The 18,823-nt window shown below is 54.0% G+C and overlaps 2 protein-coding genes across 2 annotated transcripts; both read left to right on the forward strand.

Annotated features, from left to right (window-relative positions):
• The first annotated feature begins 42 nt into the window (after positions 1-42).
• On the forward strand, positions 43-16,730 carry col4a3 (collagen, type IV, alpha 3). The gene is made up of 52 exons (XM_088381307.1): positions 43-239; positions 2,788-2,844; positions 3,351-3,440; positions 3,527-3,571; positions 3,814-3,858; positions 3,947-4,009; positions 4,235-4,288; positions 4,426-4,452; positions 4,520-4,594; positions 4,960-5,022; positions 5,108-5,143; positions 5,230-5,277; positions 5,339-5,413; positions 5,532-5,576; positions 5,653-5,715; positions 6,021-6,065; positions 6,135-6,188; positions 6,338-6,379; positions 6,451-6,532; positions 6,615-6,650; positions 6,735-6,899; positions 7,040-7,132; positions 7,435-7,530; positions 7,770-7,840; positions 7,965-8,153; positions 8,657-8,822; positions 8,891-8,983; positions 9,101-9,205; positions 9,264-9,358; positions 9,429-9,579; positions 9,984-10,097; positions 10,164-10,331; positions 10,423-10,512; positions 10,586-10,720; positions 11,034-11,132; positions 11,282-11,371; positions 11,445-11,584; positions 11,826-11,952; positions 12,017-12,097; positions 12,189-12,290; positions 12,374-12,421; positions 12,485-12,670; positions 12,736-12,866; positions 12,956-13,028; positions 13,123-13,194; positions 13,857-13,982; positions 14,048-14,146; positions 14,348-14,560; positions 14,783-14,960; positions 15,174-15,288; positions 15,391-15,563; positions 15,639-16,730. Exons 1-52 carry the CDS (start codon positions 141-143, stop codon positions 15,718-15,720), a joined length of 5,010 nt encoding a protein of 1,669 aa, XP_088237433.1. The 5' UTR covers positions 43-140; the 3' UTR covers positions 15,721-16,730.
• A 766-nt stretch (positions 16,731-17,496) lies between these two features.
• LOC148395881 (somatostatin-2-like) lies at positions 17,497-18,424 on the forward strand. The gene is made up of 3 exons (XM_088381322.1): positions 17,497-17,708; positions 17,832-18,025; positions 18,133-18,424. Exons 2-3 carry the CDS (start codon positions 17,834-17,836, stop codon positions 18,325-18,327), a joined length of 387 nt encoding a protein of 128 aa, XP_088237448.1. The 5' UTR covers positions 17,497-17,708; positions 17,832-17,833; the 3' UTR covers positions 18,328-18,424.
• The last annotated feature ends 399 nt before the right edge of the window (positions 18,425-18,823 follow it).

Here is an 18,823-nt window from a genome sequence, read left to right on the forward strand (position 1 = left end):
GTAGGGCCGGGAGGGAGGGAGGCAGGGAAGCAGGGAGGGAGGGGGGGTCAGAGTCCCGCCGTCTGCAGCGGCAGCTCATCGTTGCGACCCATCGTCGCAGGCCGGCCCGAGAAGAGGATCCGACCCGAGCCGCCGCTCCCATGCTGGTTGTGTCGGTCACGCGGGGGCGCGCCCTCCTGGAGCCGCCGCCGCTGCTGCTGCAGATGATGCTGATGCTGATGCTCCTCACCACCAGCTCGGTGAGACAAGCTTCACTTTTCCGCTCATTTTCCTTCAAAGGAAAAGCTCACTCCTTTGTCCCCACACAACTTTTCAATTTTACATCCCCCATCTAATGGCTGCGGGCAAGGTCTGTCTGTCTGTCCGCCTGTCTGTCCACCTGTCTGTCCGCCTGTCTGTCCGCCTGTCTGCCCGCCTGCCCTCCCGTCTGCCCGCCCGCCCGCCCGCCCGCCAGCCAGCCCGCCCGCCCGCCCGCCCGCCCGCCCGCCCGCCCGCCCGCCCAGCCTGCCTGCCTGCCTGCCTGCCTGCCTGCCTGCCTGCCTGCCTGCCTGCCTGCCTGCCTGCCTGCCTGCCTGCCTGCCTGCCTGCCTGCCTGCCTGCCTGCCTGCCTGCCTGCCTGCCTGTCTGTCTCTCTTTATCTCTCTTTACCTCTCTATCACTCTCAGATCTATCGGATCTATCTCTTGTGCCTGCTCTTGACCTTTCTTCTCCACAATTTTCGGATGAGAGCGTTTGGTGGCGCAGAGCTTCCCGCCATACAAGGTCAATGTTCTTCTTTTGTACATTTGAAGTTAATTTGATGTTCATTTGTGAAAAAGTAGCAAGTGATTTGTGCTCAATTCTGCTGAGGGTCAGCGTCCGGATATAGCTGCGGACTTTTTTGGGGAGGATCTGGTCTAACTCCAACCCCCCTGTAGTGAGTAGGACCTTCGACTTGTATCCCAGATACGCATAGACTTTGGTGCGCGGGAAGAGGAGCGCCGACGTTGACGGGCTTCCTCTGGCTGAGCGCATCCCTGCTGGAATCCCGCTCAGGATGTGCTAAGTGCACAGGCCAGGCCAGACGCAGGCCAGGCCAGACACAGGCCAGACGCAGGCCAGGCCAGGCCAGGCCAGGCCAGGCCAAACAAAGGCCAGGCCAGACACAGGCACAGCTGTGCACAGACAGGCCGTCCCGATGCACCGAAGAAGCCCGATAACCGTCCCCATTGTGCGAGGACGGGGAGAGCCGCCCGCTCCCGCTTGACCTGACCGAGGAGTTTGGGGACAGATCCGGTCAAAAGTCTGAGAAACGAGAGACGTAAAGTGAATTGATCTGGAAGAACGCCGCTTGTGGCTTTCGGGGGGCTGGTGGAAGTCAAGCTTGCCGTTGACCTTTGTCACGTCACTGCATTGACACGGCTTGCGGCTAGGGGAGAAACGTATGACGCTTCCATCGGAGGCAGGTGGCCATCGGGAAATTCAGGACACCGCCTGAACAGGTTTCTTTTCTTTTCTTTTTTGAGTCAAATTGTTCCATTATTCCCACAGCCTACTTTTAACACAAGCCCTGATGACAGGCTCATGTTCCCACCCGCCCGCATGCCAAGTAGTTCTGCGCAAGACACAACAAAAAACAAAGTGCGCGAGCTGCAACGTGTGTCTCGCTCGCGCTGTCGTTTGTTGTCGCCCTAGATTGGCGGGACCCGACTCCTTTTTGAGCCTGGCGTGCCGCCGCGGGCGGGCAGGCGGGCGGCCTCATCGCAATTTGGCTTCCCAGCCACTTGCCAATATAGCAAGGGAGCATGTCGCCGAGTGAGAATAGAACAGGCGGGCGGTGCAGAGCATAAAACAAATGTGCCGAGCAGGCCGAGAACCAAGTGTAAGTATTTGGGAAGCGGTCTGACGTTGGCCACAAGACGACGCTCCTTTTTGGAGTTGTTATACTTGTTGACTTGTTTGTCTGTTGTGGGCCATGTCTTGTCACCGTGGGATAGGGGGGAACGAAATTTCGGTTTCTTTGTGTGTCTTTGGCATGTGGAGAAATTGACAATAAAGCTGACTTTGACTTTGACTTTGGTCCTGTACGACGTCCATGCGATTGGAGTGAGGGTCTCCGGGCGTTGCGCACACACCGCAACCGCGTTCTCGGTAGCTTGTTCTCGGACCGCCGCCGCCGCCAGGCGTCCATCCAGGGCTGCCTGAGGCGCTAACGGCTAGTACCTTGCCATAACGGCAACACTAGCGGAAGGGAAGAAGCGGCAACCTCGACACAGCCTCAAAGGGGAGCGGCCGCTTGTGTCACGGCTGGCCGCTCCGGCTCAAATTTGTATTTCGGGCTCAATATGTCCCCGCCGAGGACCCCGTTTTGTCTGTGTTGCCTTTGTGCCTTCCTGTGTTTTCACACGCATTTGCGCGCACGCACGCATGCACACAACGCCAAGGCGGCGGCGGCGGCAGCGGCGGCGGCTCGACCGAAAAGACATGAAAGTGCGAGACAAACACGCGCTAAGGTGCGCTAGCGTGACGACGTGACGGCAAGATGGCGACGGCAGAGGATGCGAGTTCGGACGGGACCGCGACACGCCAGACCGGGACCCAGATAAGACCGGGACGCAGATAAGACCGTCTGGACCGCTGCGTGAAAGGAATACGCCACGATTTTGTTTGGGTTCCGCTTGACTCGAAAATGTCTTCCGAAGATAAAAAAGAAAAAAAAAGAAAAAATCCAGCAACGTGATCCCCATGACACGACACGACCGGCGGACGTGTTGTTGATGTGTTGCTGACGTGCTGACGTTTGTGCAGGCGTGCGAGTGCAGCAGGAAGTGGCCGTGTCATTGCGAGGGGGTCAAAGGTCAGAAGGTGAGTGCCAAAATCAAGGCCTTTTTGCTCTTGATTCATTCTTAACTTTGTTATTCAATGTATTTTATTCTTGTTTGTATGGGCGCCATTTTATTCTTGGACTGATTTGCATTCAAAATGGACTGTGTTCTTGGTCTCAATTGGGGCGCGGGAAACCTCGATGGCCTCCAGCTTGTGTGTGTGTCTTGTTAATGTTGTGGTGTGGTTGGTTGGTTGGTTGGTTGGTTGGTTGGTTGGTTGGTTGGTTGGTTGGTTGGTTGGTTGGTTGGTTGGTTGGTTGGTTGGTTGGTTGGTTGGTTGGTTGGTTGGTTGGTTGGTTGGTTGGTTGGTTGGTTGGTTGGTTGGGTTGTTTGCATTTACTTGTCCTTGCTTTGTGTTGTTATTGGTGTGCAAATGCGATGCACACTTCTCATTGATGTGCTTATCTTCAGTACGTGTTTTATTCTTGATGCGTACTCCATGTCATCGCGTGGCCCCATGTTGCATAATCACTCGGCCGTGCTCAGGGGGAGGCCGGTTACCGGGGATACGACGGCCTTCCTGGACTCATCGGTTACCCTGGCAACGAGGGCGGCCAAGGACCGGACGGACTGGAGGTCAGTGCGCCAGTGCGTTGCTCCACCAATATGATGTATCTTAATGAAAGTAGTCACCGTGGATGTTGCGCTCGTGGCACCGGCAGGGTCAGCGGGGCTCGGCGGGACACCCGGGACTCAAAGGCTCTCGGGTAGGAACATCGCCGTGACCACCGCGATGACAATAACGACGATGACAACATCAGAAGAAGATCATGGAGATGACGATGAAGATGATGTTTCCAGTGTTTCCACTAGAGGGCGGCACATTGCTCTTGTGTTCACTTGACTGCAACACACATGCCTTATTGGACAGAAGCGCACATGGAAACATGCCCATCACACACACACACACACACGCGCGCACACACTTTTTCTTCTTTTGTGTTTTTAGGGTGTTCCAGGCCCTTCGGGTTTTCCCGGCCCTCCTGGCCTTCCGGTAAGTTGAGCGAATGATCAACTGTACCAAGGTGAAAGGTGAGCTGGATGGATGCCAATTTGTTTTTGCCTTGCCGTTTGTGTTTCAGGGACTTCCAGGCAGCGAAGGCTCAGCGGGCCAAACGGGACTCCCAGGATGCAACGGCACCAAGGTAGCCAGCCGCGCCGCGCGTCAGCGACCGCTCACCACTTCTTTTGATCATTTATCCATTAATTGTTGCGCATCGAGGTCAAATGAAATGTTTCCGTTCATTCCATTGAACTACCCCACTTCCAACTTTTCTTCATGAAATGTTTCCAATTTGGTACACTGTACAGCCCAAATTGTCCAGCAAAAACGACTAGCCTACTTGCGATGTCATCACTCGTTCTTCCAGGGTTCGGACGGCCTGCCCGGCTTCCCCGGACTCCCAGGACTGGTCGGCCTGCCCGTGAGTTTTCCCGCTCAAAAGCCTTTTTGTGTATCTCACCATACAATGACAATAAAGGCTTCTTATCTTGTCTTATCTTATCGGAGGCTGGCTAACACGGCTAAGTAGCCCAGCTAACGGCTTTGTTGTGTTTTCAGGGTCGCCCGGGACCGCCAGGAGAAAAGGTTTGAGGTCCCGCTCTGACTCGGAACTTCCCCAAGTGTCCATGCTCAAATCGTTTCTTCCTTCAAGGGAGACTCGCCATTCTTTCCATATTCCGCTGAGATTAAAGGCGCACAAGGGCCACGAGGACCAGATGGAGACAAGGTGATGCAGAAAAAACATATTCTGGAGAGAATAGAATGCTTTTCTCGAGCAAAGCAGGGAATGACCACTGCTTAGCCTCCTTCCTTTCCCAGAAACTTGCCAGGCAGGGGCACGGGTCGTGTTTTGACCCTCGAAGCACTCCAACACAAACAATGCCCGAGCACCAAGACAGACAATACGTGTAACGACACTCACAAGCATACACGTTTAATCACTTTGGTTAGCGCGCTTTAGCGAAGAGCAAGGACTGGCCGCGCTGCGGCGCGTATATCCGTTTGTCTGCGTGACACCGCTTGCAGGTGGAGCAGGCAGTACCCTGTCCGTTCAAAAATGGCTGCATTCTGATCATTGCCGCTTGTGGGCAGGGATTGAGCGGAGAGCTGGGCCCCCTGGGTTTCCCGGGACCTTCTGGACCTGCTGGACTTTCTGTACGCTTCCAATTGTTGTCAGCTTGCTCGGGGTGCCAGCGTCGACTCAGATGAGAGCTTTTGTTTTGTCCTTGTTCCCGCGCAGGGACGTCCGGGGTCGCCAGGGTCACCGGGAGAGAAGGTCGGCCTGATTGCAATCCTATTCCGGCGCTAATCGCTCCGCTAGCCACAAGTTTGGATGCGATGCTCTGGGTGTGCTTTTGTCAGGGTCAAGAGGGTCCCAGTCCAGTCAGCCCAGGTCCACAAGGGCTGAAGGTGAGTGCGCAAGGTCCAGCGCGCAAGTCTGTCCAGATTTTCAAGAAGGTTCTGCTTCAAGGGACGTCGCGGACCTGTCGGTATCCCGGGCCCGAAAGGAAGCAAATTGTATGTGGAGGGGCCCAAAGAACTGAAGGTCCGTCAACGTCTCTGCATGCTTTCATTCACCTGTTCATTTTGCAACCTATTCAGCCCTAGTGGTCGATTCTTTCACTTATTGATGGCTCCGAATGTTCCCGCTCGATTTGTTTCAGGGCGAACCCGGTGATGTTGGACCCAAAGGTTGTGCTGGACTTCCTGTAAGTCTTTCATCGAGTCTTCGCTTTTTGGTCTTGTCCCTTGTTTTGTGAGTGGCGTGGGATTTTGGCTCATCAGGGTCCAGCGGGAAGATCTGGGACTAAAGGCGAGCAAGGCCAGCGAGGGGAGCCGGGCTCAGCGGTAAGGCAACTGACGTCGCTCCGGGCGTACGGGCAGGGCAGGGCAGGGTATTGGCTTGGCGTGGCGTTGCGTGGCCCGGCCCGGCGTAGCATAGATGGAACATTGCGCCACGCTCTGCCAGGGCAGGGCAGGGTATTGGCTTGGCGTGGCGTGGGGTGGCCCGGCCCGGTGTAGCATAGATGGAACATTGCGCCACGCTCTGCCAGGGCAGGGTATTGGCTTGGCGTGGCGTGGCGTGGCCCGGCCCGGCGTAGCATAGATGGAACACTGCGCAGCGTACGTCGCATCTTACTTGTAATTTGCAGGGAAAAGCAGGAAAGGACGGCCTCCCTGGAGAACTGGGACAAACGGTGAGGACCATAAGGCCAGCTGCCAGTCCAGTCCGGATAACAAAATGACGCATTTGCTTGCATCTACAGGGAGAACCGGGGCCTCGGGGCTTTGTGGGTCCCCCGGGCATCGATGGAGGACAGGTAAGTAGAAAATGTTTTCCTTTCGAGTTATCTTTGCGCAAAATGTTCGGATTGAGCCGAATTATTTTCTACATGTTTTTTGTTTTGTTATTTTGTAAAGCATAGTCACTAACAACGAAACCCTTGTCATCTGTCTGTTTTGTGTCAAGGGCGAGAAAGGCGACTTTGGTCCTCCTGGTCTTCCGGGCGAGGTGAGGGTACCTGGAAAAGAGGGCATGTTCTGTCTGAAAGGGGCATGGCTGCATCTCTTTTTCTTCCCCAGATATCCTGGAAGTACGCATTTATGAAAGGGCGCAAAGGGACTGCCGGGCTTCCTGGATCAACAGGAGCACCTGGAGAGCCAGGTATCTTAAACTTTTGTCTGAAGAATGACTCACCCAGGTGGAGTGTCTTCATGTTTTTCTTCTTCTTCTCTGACTCTTTTAGGACTTGTGGGCTTTCCTGGACCCCAGGGCGAGCAAGGTATCCTCAAGTGGCCAATCAGAAAACACTTCATTAGCGGTAGCCTTCAGGAAACGTGATCCCAAGCACCAATTTCCTCCTCAGGGGTGGGCCCGACCGGTCAGCCAGGCCCTCCGGGGCCACCGGGCTTCATGGGACCTAAAGGAGAGAAAGGGCAAAATGGGCCTGTAGTCATTGGGCCTCCTGGACCTCCAGGGGTCTCCGGGAGTTCTGGACCCATGGGAGAACCAGGAGAGCCAGGAATACCAGGTGTGAAACCATGTCCCGATATTGGTCTAGTGTATTTCAATCGTAAAATCTCTGCAATTGGGCTGACTCGGAGTCCAGTTGGCCCAGCATTTTTGAGAGAAGTGGAGATTAGACACTAAAGTGCTTACTTTCTCGATCAGACTTCCTGCCAGGCGCCGTCGGACCCCCTGGCACCAAAGGTCGTAAAGGCCTTACCGGGCCTCCCGGGACCAGAGGGCGGGAAGGCCCGGAAGGTGAGCGCTCGTGACAACAAAAGAGAGAACACAACATTTAAGTCAAAAAGTCAAAGTCTGCTTTATTGTCTGCTATATTCTTCACATGCCAAGACACACAAAGAGATCGAAATTATGTTTCCACTATCCCACGGTGACAAGACATAGTACACAATATACATACAAGTAAACAACACAAGAAAAAAAATCAAAACAGGAAGGCACAAACAATGAATAAATAAGAGTGATGAATAAATAATAAATAAACAAATAACAATAAATAAGAGGAGCAAAAATGGAGGTGGGTATCGTTTGCTCATCAGGTGAGAAGGGGGTGCTGTGCTTGGTCTGTCCCGTTGTTGTGGGGGCCTCCGGACCACCAGGTCAACCGGGGGAACCAGGTGCAGATGGGCTGAGAGGTAAAAAAACAAAACAAAAAAAACACATCGTCATCAACATTATCGTCATGATCGTCACAAAATGAAGTGATACCTTGACTTTATATACAATATAATACAATAGAAGCTTATAGTATACGTACAGTAGAGCGGTGGGGTCGACCCTGAACTGCTCTCCATCCAATTGCATGGGCCTCCTAAGTCAAGGTACCACTGTAAAGACTAGTGAGCACATTGAAGTGTGTCGGTTGTTGCCTCAGGAGAACTTGGTGCTCCGGGCTCCAAAGGCGAAAGAGGTCTGAAAGGTATGGCTGGAGCACCTGGGCCACGGGTGAGTTCACTTCAGCCTCACCCTGCATTTGAAGCAAATCTGTTGGATCCTTCAAATCCCAAAATGACATCACCGGACTGGAATAGCGCTAGCAAAAGATTTAGCTTCCCCTCTATCTCTGCAGGGTCTCTTTGGTATCCAAGGACCGCCAGGATCACCTGGTCTCACAGGTGATCCCGGCACCATGAGGAGGTATGGGCAGAAAGGGGAAGTTGGGAAACCAGGAGACGTTGGAGCGCCGGGCCTTGAGGGCCGAGATGGACTTCCTGGAATGGCAGGACCAAAAGGCAGCCCGGGACCAAAGGGGAACCCTGTGAGTATCTGACTACGTAAAGTGCACACGCCTTGTATTTTACAGCAGTCCTTAAGCATCATTACAGTGGACGAAAGAGTGACGCTTGGACTAAATATTTTGGCCAGCGTCGTTTAGTAAAGCTCACTGCCAGCTCTTATTGAATTGAGAGCCTGACCGTCAGACCAGGAGACCCCCGAGGCTCCGGACCGCGGTCAATGGACCTGGCGAGCCATCCGTCCACCCGCCATGCTGACATCCATTTCACAAGCAGGCCAATCAACGGTCTCTTTAAATTAAAACTGTAATCCATTTCAAATACTATGTGAGGCCTCACTTGGCTCCATTTCTGCTCTGTAGTATCATTTTGATTTGATGTGATTTGATTTGATTGATGAAGTGAAAATCCACTCACATAATGACTCTTCTCAAACATTCTTATTGGCTAGAAATACCTCAAAGTGGTGGCAAATCACTACATGTGTCTAAAACTGACAAAGAGTGAGCTTGACTTACTCTTGCAGGGACAAGGACTCAAAGGTTTCAGGGGTCCTGTTGGAGTGACTGGTCCCAGAGGACCACCGGGACAAATGGGGCCGCTTGGGCCGCCAGGCATCGGGGCTCCTGGACCGCCAGGACCACCAGGGACTGTAGGAGTTTTGGGCCAGTCTGGAGATCCTGGTAAACCAGGTATGACTGTCCAGGTATGACTGGCGGAAACAAAGGCCGATTCTTAAAGCCCATCCTGTGTTTTTCAGGTGAAAAAGGTTCTCCTGGTAAAATCATAAGCAGCCCGGGAGATCCTGGCCAGAAAGGAGCGAAGGGATTGTCTGGCAATCCTGGATCAGAAGGTGAGGCTGAGATTGGATACGGTCACTTCAAAATGCACGCGGAAGACTTCCACGCGGGTGTCAAAGAACAGCAAGGTTCCCAATCAAGTCTTTCCCTTGTTCTGTTGCTGAACTTAGGGGTGATGGGACCTCCTGGAATTCTGGGATCGGCTGGTCTGAAGGGAGAAAGAGGACAAATAGGATTTACTGTCCAGGGTCCTCAAGGCTTTCCAGGAGTCAAAGGTCAGCTTTTAGAAGGTGTTGATCCCGATTGGACTGACTTTATGGATTCTTGTCTCAGGATCCAAAGGCCTGGCAGGAGCTCCAGGTGTTCCAAGTTACGGAAGTAAGGGCCGCTCAGGACCATCGGGACCACCGGGGAAACATGGCTCCAAGGTAACACGAAGTCAGTCACTGGGCGCAAGAACTCTCAACCCTGATCCCTTAACTCCTCTTGTACAAACAGGGCGATGCTGGCTTTGGCTTTCCTGGCCAGCAGGGCCAATTGGGTCCCCAAGGAGAGCAAGGCTCTGTAGGAGCACCGGGGTCTCAAGGGCCCCAAGGATCTGTTGGACTCCCAGGGTATGCAGGACAAGTTGGAGCACCAGGTTCCAAAGGTAGAATGAAGCTGCTTCCTTTGCCTAAACCAGTTTGATTGTCACTCTCAACGTTTTGCTTGCTATTCATGCGCATTGCCTCCGTTAGTGCTACCCACGGCTTCTCTTTACATATTTCAAGCATGAAATAACACCCGTGCAAACATAATCAATCAGGTTTTGACACATCAAAGTACCCTGGGCTGGTCATAGGCTGATGGATGGGTCTAGTCTGGAACGGATTCTCGCAATAATATGGGGTTCACCGTGAACTGTCAAACCGACTACGTAGCGGGCCGGCTAGTCTGACGAATGAATATCTTGTCTGTCGATGTATTTAACCCTGTGTGTGTGGCGCTATGAGAATCCACTTTGATTCTTCTCTGAGTGGACTAAGCACCTCCTGCAAATTGTATGTCTTCCAGGTTCCCGGGGCCTGGATGGGTTTCCTGGACCACCTGGCCCCGTTGGATCTTGCTGTCCAGGAGCACTTGGACCTGTGGGACAGCAGGGTCCGATGGGAGTCATTGGCTTCTCGGGTATATAGTAGATATAAACCATGGAGATGACTTTTGTGCGAGTGCGAGACGTGTCGTGTTCCGCAGGAGGCCGGGGTTTCAAGGGTGAGAAAGGTGGTCCTGGGCTTCCAGGCATGGGCGCTATTGGGCGGCAGGGACCGTTTGGCGTCCCCGGATTTGATGGAACTCCAGGTCCACAGGGAAGCACCGGTATGAAAGGGCAGACTGGGAGTCCTGGTCAGCCAGGAAGGCCAGGTATGAAGGAGCGCCTCAGTCTGGACGACTTGGTCGGTCTGTTAAAAAAAAAATCCATTCCAGCAGAGTCATGTTTATTTTTGCGTGTCAGGTGTTACGGGAGACTTTGGTCCCCCGGGACCCCGTGGTAGTCCAGGGAACCTTGGGAGACCAGGAGAGCCTGGGATTCCTGGGCCAAAAGGTGACACAGAGTGATCGCAAATGACTTGCACGTCTGTCTCCAAATCACTACCACCCTGTGGCTCCCGGTTCAGGTGAGGAGGGTGTCAATGGTACTGCAGGCTTCCAGGGGCCACCCGGGCCTCAGGGGGCTCGAGGGGAGACTGGACCAAAAGGAATGCAGACCACTGTGCAGATGTACGGGGATCCTGGAGATCTGGGAGAGCCTGGTATTCTATTCCATGCTATGCTGTGCTATGCTATGCTATGCTATGCTATGCTATGCTATGCTATGCTATGCTATGCTATTGCACTCCACTCCACTCCACTCCACTCATTATTCCTTCCTTCCTTCCGTCCGTCCTCCTTTTTTAAAAGCGCTTCCGTCACCTTTTCAATTATCTTTGCTACGCTGGCCTTTTCTGTTTTGGAGCATATTTTTATAGTCATTATTCTTGAGATGTTCTGTGAATGTTCAGTCTAGCCGCAGTGTGAACACCTCCAGAAAGTCCCGCGTCTTCTCACCAGTCTCTTTATCCTCAGGACCTCTAGGTCTGACTGGTGCTAAAGGCAGTCAAGGTTGCCTGGGGCCCCCGGGTCTCGATGGCACCAATGGCAAACCAGGAAGAGCTGGACCTCAAGGTGCTTTTGATGGCATGTCAAGTTATTTCTTGCTTCATGCTTCGTCGAGCGTGAAGACTTCAGTCAGACAAAAATCAACAATAAATCATTAAAGAGCAATAAAAATCCAATTTGACTGGGGAAATACAGCCAATGTGTTTGCTTCTCAGGACCCCGTGGGGAAGCAGGTAGAGATGGAGAGACCGGTCCTCCTGGTTCATGCGGTCTCCTCGGAAACTCCGGGGAACTTGGAAAACCAGGTCAGTCGTGTGACTTCACCACAAACTTGATTGGCAATTGTCAGGACTTTGAACATCCGCATCTTGTGTCCAGGTTGCAAAGGTGAAAAAGGTTCTGCCGGGCCCTGTGGAGAACCCGGTCTTGTTGGAAATGAAGGACCGAGCGGACTGAAAGGTGTAAAAGGGGAACCCAGTTTACCGGGACCTGGTCCCAAAGGATATCCTGGAGAAAAGGTGTGGCATTTCATTTCTAAAAAAACTTCTTTTGCTGCCAGGGAATGATTTTGGAGCCACTTTTAAATGAATTGGTTGAAAAGTGAAACAAAATTGGAACTGGGATCAATGTCAGAAGTCAAACGCTCAGTCAAATAAACATTTTAAACGTGATATTATTTGAGTCCATGTTTGTGAGCAGAAGACGGTCTCGCCTCCAGCACGACGTCTTGAGTCAATTCTTTTCCATCTCTTTTGCCAGGGACAGCCAGGTTGTGCAGGTCCCACAGGTCTAAAAGGGGTGCTAGGAGACAGAGGAAACTTTGGTCCTCCAGGAGATCGTGGTCCCTGTGGCCCGAAAGGAAATGCTGGACCACCTGGTTGCAGAGGTCTGACTTTTGACTCGCTCGCCATGTTCCAATAGTCTGTGGGAAAATGTGCTCTCTGTCTCAGGTCCTCCAGGTTTTCCAGGTGAGAAAGCTTGTGATGGACCTCCAGGGGTCAACGGACCTCCAGGACCTAGTGGCCTGACAGGTGCTTCAGTTGTAGTGAAACCTTGGCTTTTGTCGGAAAGTCAAACCAATGGCACGGTGACAAAATGACAACTGTGTCTCGACTCTTTCAGGGAACAAGGGCCCCCCTGGAAATCCGGGTCCATCTGGTCCCAGAGGAAGCCAGGGACAAGATGGCATACCAGGACCTGCTGGAGAGAAGGGAGCCATGGGGGGTAAAATAAGCCACGTTATCCTGGTTTTAGAGGCTCATTTGTCATTGTGTGTGGTCTTTTTTTTTTCTTCTTTCTTTCTCCAGAACCTGGAATCGGAGCCAGGGGAGCAGAGGGGACAAAAGGTCCACCGGGTGAGTTTGGAATGTGTTTGCCTGAAAAAAGAAGAGAAATGAATGTTTGATTTTTATCTCCAGGCTGTGTTGGAGAAAAGGGAGCTCCTGGTACTTGCGGTCATCCAGGGCCTTCTGGTCCGGCAGGAAATCCAGGTTGCCCCGGTCCGCCCGGCTTCCCTGGACCCCCTGGTCTTCATGGTAGGCCGGGACCCTGCACTGAAGGAGAGAAAGGAGGAAAGGGACTGCCAGGAGAACGGGGGCCAAGAGGTGATTCATTCGTTTGAGTGGATTGATCCTTTTTGTGCCATTGAGCTTTTCCACTTTGTTTGTAGGGCCACCTGGGTGTCGAGGGCCTCCCGGCCCTCCAGGTTCTGGTCTTAAAGGAGAAAAGGGCTCTAAAGGGGAAACAGGCGGCACGGGCAGCCCCGGTTGTCACGGTGAACCTGGCCCGCCAGGCATGCCGGTCAGTACGTGTTCCAACTCCTCGCACACACAAGCTGGGCTCCGAGCACTTAGGTTTGCCTTGACGAGCTCCGAACGGAATATGTTCAGGGTCCAGACGGAGCGCAGGGAGCACCTGGACGCAAAGGTTACATGGGGCTTACCGGGGCTACCGGACCTGTCGGTACGACCGCCGCGTTGTCCGTTTTCTTTGCTGCTTCATTTCAGTCCATCAAGTGCCGGACGGACGGACGGCCGTCCCATTTGCTTGTTTTCAGGCAACAAGGGTGACGACGGTCCGGCCGGCATCAAAGGTTCTCCTGGACCCGCAGGACCGAGGGGGAGACAAGGTAGGACCGCTTCAAGGGAAATTCTCTTCAACCCGCGTCAAATCACTTGCTGTGTGGTCGATGAAAAAACAAACATAAGAAATGTAGGGGCTGGGCTGTTGACCGTCCCGCCGTTTCCAAGAAGCTGAGAATCTCCTATGCCCATGTTGTGTTGTGTAAGATTGGGAACAGAACTTCAGAGGACAGCGGCTGAGCGGAGGGAGTCGTGTCCGTGTCCACATTGAGTATAATTACGCTCGTACGCAAGTTGAATGGGTTCTCTGACCGAGCTCCAAACTCAATTGACCTCACAATGTTGAAACCCGTTGAGACGAATTGAAATGCAGCCCGCAAAAGGGCACCCACCGCCGTCTTTTTGGTGTTCTTTGTAAAACTGCAAAAACAATTGCCTTCAGATCCATTCACTTGAGCGGCACCATACTATCTGAATTTGGTGCATCATTCAGATTTGGTGTTCCCATATAAAGGAAGAAAATCGACCTCGCAAGGGCGCATCATTCAAACAACTCAATTCAGGGTCGTTCCAAAAAGCTCAAGGCGCAGTGACAGACTAGAATCCGGTCTGCAGTGGCACGTTTCTAGTGCCTAGTATGTGCAAGCGTGCTCGCGGACCAAATGCAACCCTCAAGCCGAGGTGCCACTGCGCTTTGCTGCCCCTGCAGGGCAGAGGGGGAAGGACGTGTCCAGAGAGGTGCTGGTCTCAGCAGGAGACCAAGGCTTGCCTGGAGATCCGGGACTGCCAGGACAACCGGGGAGCACAGGAATGCCAGGCGGAACCGGCGCTCCAGGTGACTCATTTCAGCTCAGTTTTGACCACTTCAGGATGTCCTAATAAAGTAACTCGTCATCGCAGGTCCGAAAGGTGGGCGAGGGCTAACCGGGCCGCCAGGGGGGGGCGGTTCGACGGGCCAGAAAGGCGACACCGGCGACAGGGGAGAGCCCGGGAAAAAGGGTAAGAAAAAGTAAACGGCTGCTTCGGGAAAATGGCCACTCTGCCGTAGCCTTTCTTCTCGAGAGCCTGATGTCAATCTGCGAGAAGTGTACGAGCACCACGCTAGCGCCAGCGGATCGGAGCGACCGCACCGGAGAGATAGCGCAGCCGCGTCGGCACCACATCCGAGATGTCCGAGCAGTGAATAAGGTGGCGTTGCAGGTGTGACGGGCCCATCGGGTCCCGCCGGGGCAAAGGGCTCTCGGGGCCCTCCGGGCTCCTGCGTGGACACTCCGGAGAAAGATGGCTTCCTGTTCAGCCGGCACAGTCAGAGCACCGCCGTACCGGAATGCCCGTCGGGATCTGTCCAGGTGTACAGCGGCTTCTCTCTGCTCTTCATCAACGGGAACAACCGGGCTCACGGGCAGGACTTGGGTACGTGGTGCCCCGCTCAAACACTCTTCTGAGCTGGCCTCACACCAAACCACACCACGCCACGCCACGCCACAGCCTTTGTTTCTTGCTCGCATGTCCCATTTGAATGGCTTCTCCGCTCAGGTCTGGCTTCCGCTGTGATACGGATGTAAAAAGCCGTGTCATTTAGACCTCCCGACCAATCATTGGTCTGTGTGTGTGTGCGTGCTTTCCTTCCTTCAGGAGCTCTGGGTAGCTGCCTGCCTCGTTTCACCACCATGCCCTTCCTTTTCTGTAACACGGACAGCACCTGCCGCTACGCCGCACGCAACGACTACTCCTATTGGCTCTCCACTGACCAATCAGGAGTCAGCGCCATGCCCTTCATCTCGGGACCGCTCCTGAAGAATTACATCAGCCGGCAAGAATCCTTCCGAATCGTGCCCAGTTTGTGTGTGTGTGTGTGTGTGTGTGTGTGTTTGGGTGCGATGCGGTATATATACCCTGTGTATCTGAGATGTGTAATGTGCGTCTATTTGTATGAGTGACTGGCTGGCATTTTCCTGATGATGTGTGTGTGTGTGTGTGTGTGTGTGTGAGACATATGCGTGCGTTTAAAACATCTGCATTTCAGGTGCGCGGTGTGCGAGTCGGCTACCAACGTGATGACTGTCCACAGTCAGACACGTTTGCTTCCCGACTGTCCTTTGGGTTGGGATTCTCTGTGGTCGGGATTCTCCTTCGTCATGGTGAGTTTGCCCTTTCTCATCATTGGCCAATCCCTGACATTGGTTTTGAACTCTTCTTTGGGTGTCAAACTCCAAACCGGCCACCTTTTGTTGGGCCTTCAGGAAACGGGAGTCGGGGCGGAGGGTTCGGGTCAGCCCCTGTCGTCGCCCGGGTCGTGTCTGGAGAGCTTTCGTAAGATTCCCTTCATCGAGTGTCACGGCAGAGGGACGTGCAACTTCTACACTGACTCCTACTCGTACTGGCTGGCCGCACTGGACCCACGTCACATGTTCAGGTGCTCGCCGGCCGACCGGCCGGCTGGAAGCCGCACGAAAAAGCCGTCCTGAAAGCCCGTCTTGTTGTCTTCCAGCAAACCCGAGCCTCGAACCGAAGCCGGGGACCTGCCGGAAAATTTGATCAGTCGTTGCAGAGTTTGCTCCAAGCGCCCGTGATCCCGACGCGCCCGCCCACGCTGACAGGGATACCGACATGGATTGAAGCGACATCATCTGGACCAGCGACAGCGCCCGTGTCATCTAGAAGTCGTCGGGACCGACGACAGCAGAAACGACCTCACCGGTACCGACGCGTGACTTTCAATAGCGACCGCACCCTCCGTTCTGATGCCATTCCAATTGATCTCCAAACACTCGTTTCCGAGCGCCCTGTTACGTTGGTTGGAAATCTCCGAGATGTCTGGTCGGAAAGACGACTTGGACTCCATGTTGGACTGAGTGAATGACTGCCAACGCGGCAACTGCCTTGGCAATCTTTCATCTCTCTCTCTCTCTCTCTCTCTCTCTCTCTCTCGCTCCACTTCCCAACCAGCAATGTGACAAGATTTGTCAAAAATGGCAGATGGTCCCACCCATTGCTGGACCATCATCTGGTCAGAAATGTGCGAAAGGGACCTTTTTGGTGATCTCTGCTCCAAAATCCGAGCACAACAGCCCAACTTGATTGTCGACATGCGCTCGTTTGGTTTCGTCTTCAAAATGGCCACCGTGGGCAAAAATTCCAAGAAATGGACACTTGCGTGTGAGCTTTCAGCTGCAAATGGCCACCATGGGTGAACGTACGTATCAAGAAATGGACACTTTGAAGCTACGCTTGGCGCGACTGTCCCACTTCAATACCGGCAGCGGGTGGGTGTGGTCGTTGTCGGGGGTTTGACTGGCGCTTGAACGACCCGTTCTGCGTTTTTGACAAAGTCGCCACTCGTCACGTTGCTTCTCGACGTGACTTGTGGAATAAATGCCCGAGACTACGGCCATATTGACGCGTTCTTTCGATATCCGCCTGATGCTAAGTGTTAGCACGTGAAAGGTGTATTCCATTATATGTATATGTTAGCATGAAGCCAGCGGGCTGTTCTGAAGTTTGCTTCCTGTAATTCTCTTTAGTATGTGTTCACTTCTCCAATAAACTGAAGATGAGTGCGGCGGCACCAAACATTTTCCAACATGCCTTCACTGCCTCGTTGACTAAAAAGTCAAACGAATGACAGCTCGAGGCGTCGACCGGAACTCATTCAATTGAATTGGTCAATGGATCAATTCTTAAGCAAAAGTTGACGTTCACGCTCACGTTCACGGAGCGCCGGGTTCTCCGAACGCAGGCTCCGGCTGACGGGAAGCTTCAGATCGCAGTGCCGTGTCTTCAGCGAGCGGGCACGCCCGGCGCCAGCGGCTCCTTAGCGATGACGGGGCCTTCGTTTGTCGCCGTGGCAACGGGCCGCTGTCCAGGCTTGTTCATTAGGCCGCTGCGGGGGATGATAGGAAAGGAGAAATCATGGCTCTGGCTCCCCGCCGCTGTCAAACATTAACCCCGACGTCAACGTCGGCGGCGCTGACGTCCCCGAAAAGTCATCGCGGCTGTGAGGGCCCGGCTTGCGAGCTTTGTATGGAACCGGTGCCGATTGGCCACATTGGAAGCAATGGTCATCCTGAAAAGAAAAGCCTTTTCATTGAAATCAATTTGAGCGGATGGACAACGTGACAACGCGCGCCTGGCCCGGCCAATGGCTGGCGACCCAGCGGTTCAGGGCGTAGGCTCCGGCCCGCGATCGGACGGATGGACGGGCCTAGATGCGTCCGAGTTCAGCAAGTAGCTGTGCTCGGAAGTGCGGAGGTGGTGTCTTCACGTTTGAAGCAGGTGGCAAAAATCTTCCCTAATGGAAACGTGCTAATGAAGTGCGCTTAATTGCCAGTGTTTACTTTGGATGGTTTTATGGCCACCCAGCCTTTCAGGGCCAATCAGCGCTAATGGATTTCAGCCCGCAACATTCCTGCATCTCCGCGCGCTCGCCTGTCCAAAGAAGGTGCCAGGGGGCGGGGCGGCAGCCTTCAAAAGGCCCGCGTCTGGACCCCGAACCGCAAAGCAGAGCACGGGCACCGCCGGAAGCGAGAACCACAACCGCAGACCCGAGCCAAAGGAGAAAGTACGCCCGATCCGACCCGACCTGTCTTTGTACCTTCCTGTCTCCTCCGTGATGCTCTTCTTTTCTTTTCTTCGTCTCGTCTCGTCTCGTCTCATCACTGACTCCTGTTTGTTGTGTTTGCAGTCATGCGCCCACGCGAGCGATCCCTGCTGGCGTTCGTCATGTGCTTGCTGGCGTGCGGCCCGGCCGCTTCGTCTCAGCCCGAGGCGCGGCCGGACGGCGACGCTGATCGGGAGCTGCAGCTGGAGCTGGAACTGGAGCTGCGTCGCCACCGGATGGCGCAACAAGCAGCTCACGGCGCCGGCGACCTGCCGCAGGTACCGCCGCATCAAAAGCACTTCCCAAAGGCGGCTCACAGGCTTTCGCTCTTCGGAGCTTTGCCGGATCGCGAGCTTAGGCCTAACCCGGGCGGCTGGCATTTCAGGAGTGGAGCGAGCGAGTGGCCGAGGAGCTGCTGGAGAGGATTTCACCCCCCCGGGCCGAAAGCCGGCGGACGCCCGATCTCTTCTCGGCCAGGATGCCGGCCGAGCGCTCGGTGGAGCCCGCCAACAACCTGCCCCCCCGCGAGCGCAAGGCCGGATGCAAGAACTTCTACTGGAAGGGCTTCACTTCCTGTTAGCCGCCCACCTTACCTTGCCTTGCCCTGCCTTGCCTTGCCTTGGCTTGGCCTTCCATCTTCTGTCCTAACCTGAATAAAGAGACCAATCGCAACAACAGTATGTGCGTGTGTGTGTGTGTGTGCGTGTGTGTGTGTGTGCCTTGCTCTTTCTGCTTTTACAGGTGTGTGTGCGCGTGCGTGCGTGCGTGCGTGTGTGTGTGTTTTTCCTAATTAATCTTTGGTGGAAGCACAAATGTTGACACGTCAGCGTGTGTGCTTTTCTAATGAGGCTTAATAGACATCAAAGTGCGCAAAAGTTGACGTGTGTGGGTGTGTGTGGGAAACGTGTTCAGGCTCAGCGCTTTGCTTTGTCAACGACTGCGTCAGAACAACCTTTCTCGTTGGCAAGGCCCGATTCCGTAATCGTCCGTAATGTCTGCAGGTGAGCGGCGAGGACCGAAAGCAACAGGGCTGACCGGCTCCGGCTCAAAATGATTTTTGGAACCCAAAATGCTTT

This window comes from Syngnathus floridae, chromosome 7 (genome assembly GCF_059516105.1).
Source record: "Syngnathus floridae isolate MCC-2025c chromosome 7, RoL_Sflo_1.0, whole genome shotgun sequence".
NCBI classification, from domain to species: domain Eukaryota; kingdom Metazoa; phylum Chordata; class Actinopteri; order Syngnathiformes; family Syngnathidae; genus Syngnathus; species Syngnathus floridae.

Bases quoted from the DNA above. Each gene is read 5' to 3' on its own strand.
- col4a3 (XM_088381307.1), top strand. From the start codon at position 141: ATGCTGGTTGTGTCGGTCACGCGGGGGCGCGCCCTCCTGGAGCCGCCG. The intron at 4,453-4,519 runs GTTTGAGGTCCC...TCTTCCTTCAAG, and splicing joins CGGGACCGCCAGGAGAAAAG to GGAGACTCGCCATTCTTTCC. The intron at 10,332-10,422 runs GTATGAAGGAGC...TTTGCGTGTCAG, and splicing joins TGGTCAGCCAGGAAGGCCAG to GTGTTACGGGAGACTTTGGT.
- LOC148395881 (XM_088381322.1), top strand. From the start codon at position 17,834: ATGCGCCCACGCGAGCGATCCCTGCTGGCGTTCGTCATGTGCTTGCTG. The intron at 18,026-18,132 runs GTACCGCCGCAT...CTGGCATTTCAG, and splicing joins GCGCCGGCGACCTGCCGCAG to GAGTGGAGCGAGCGAGTGGC.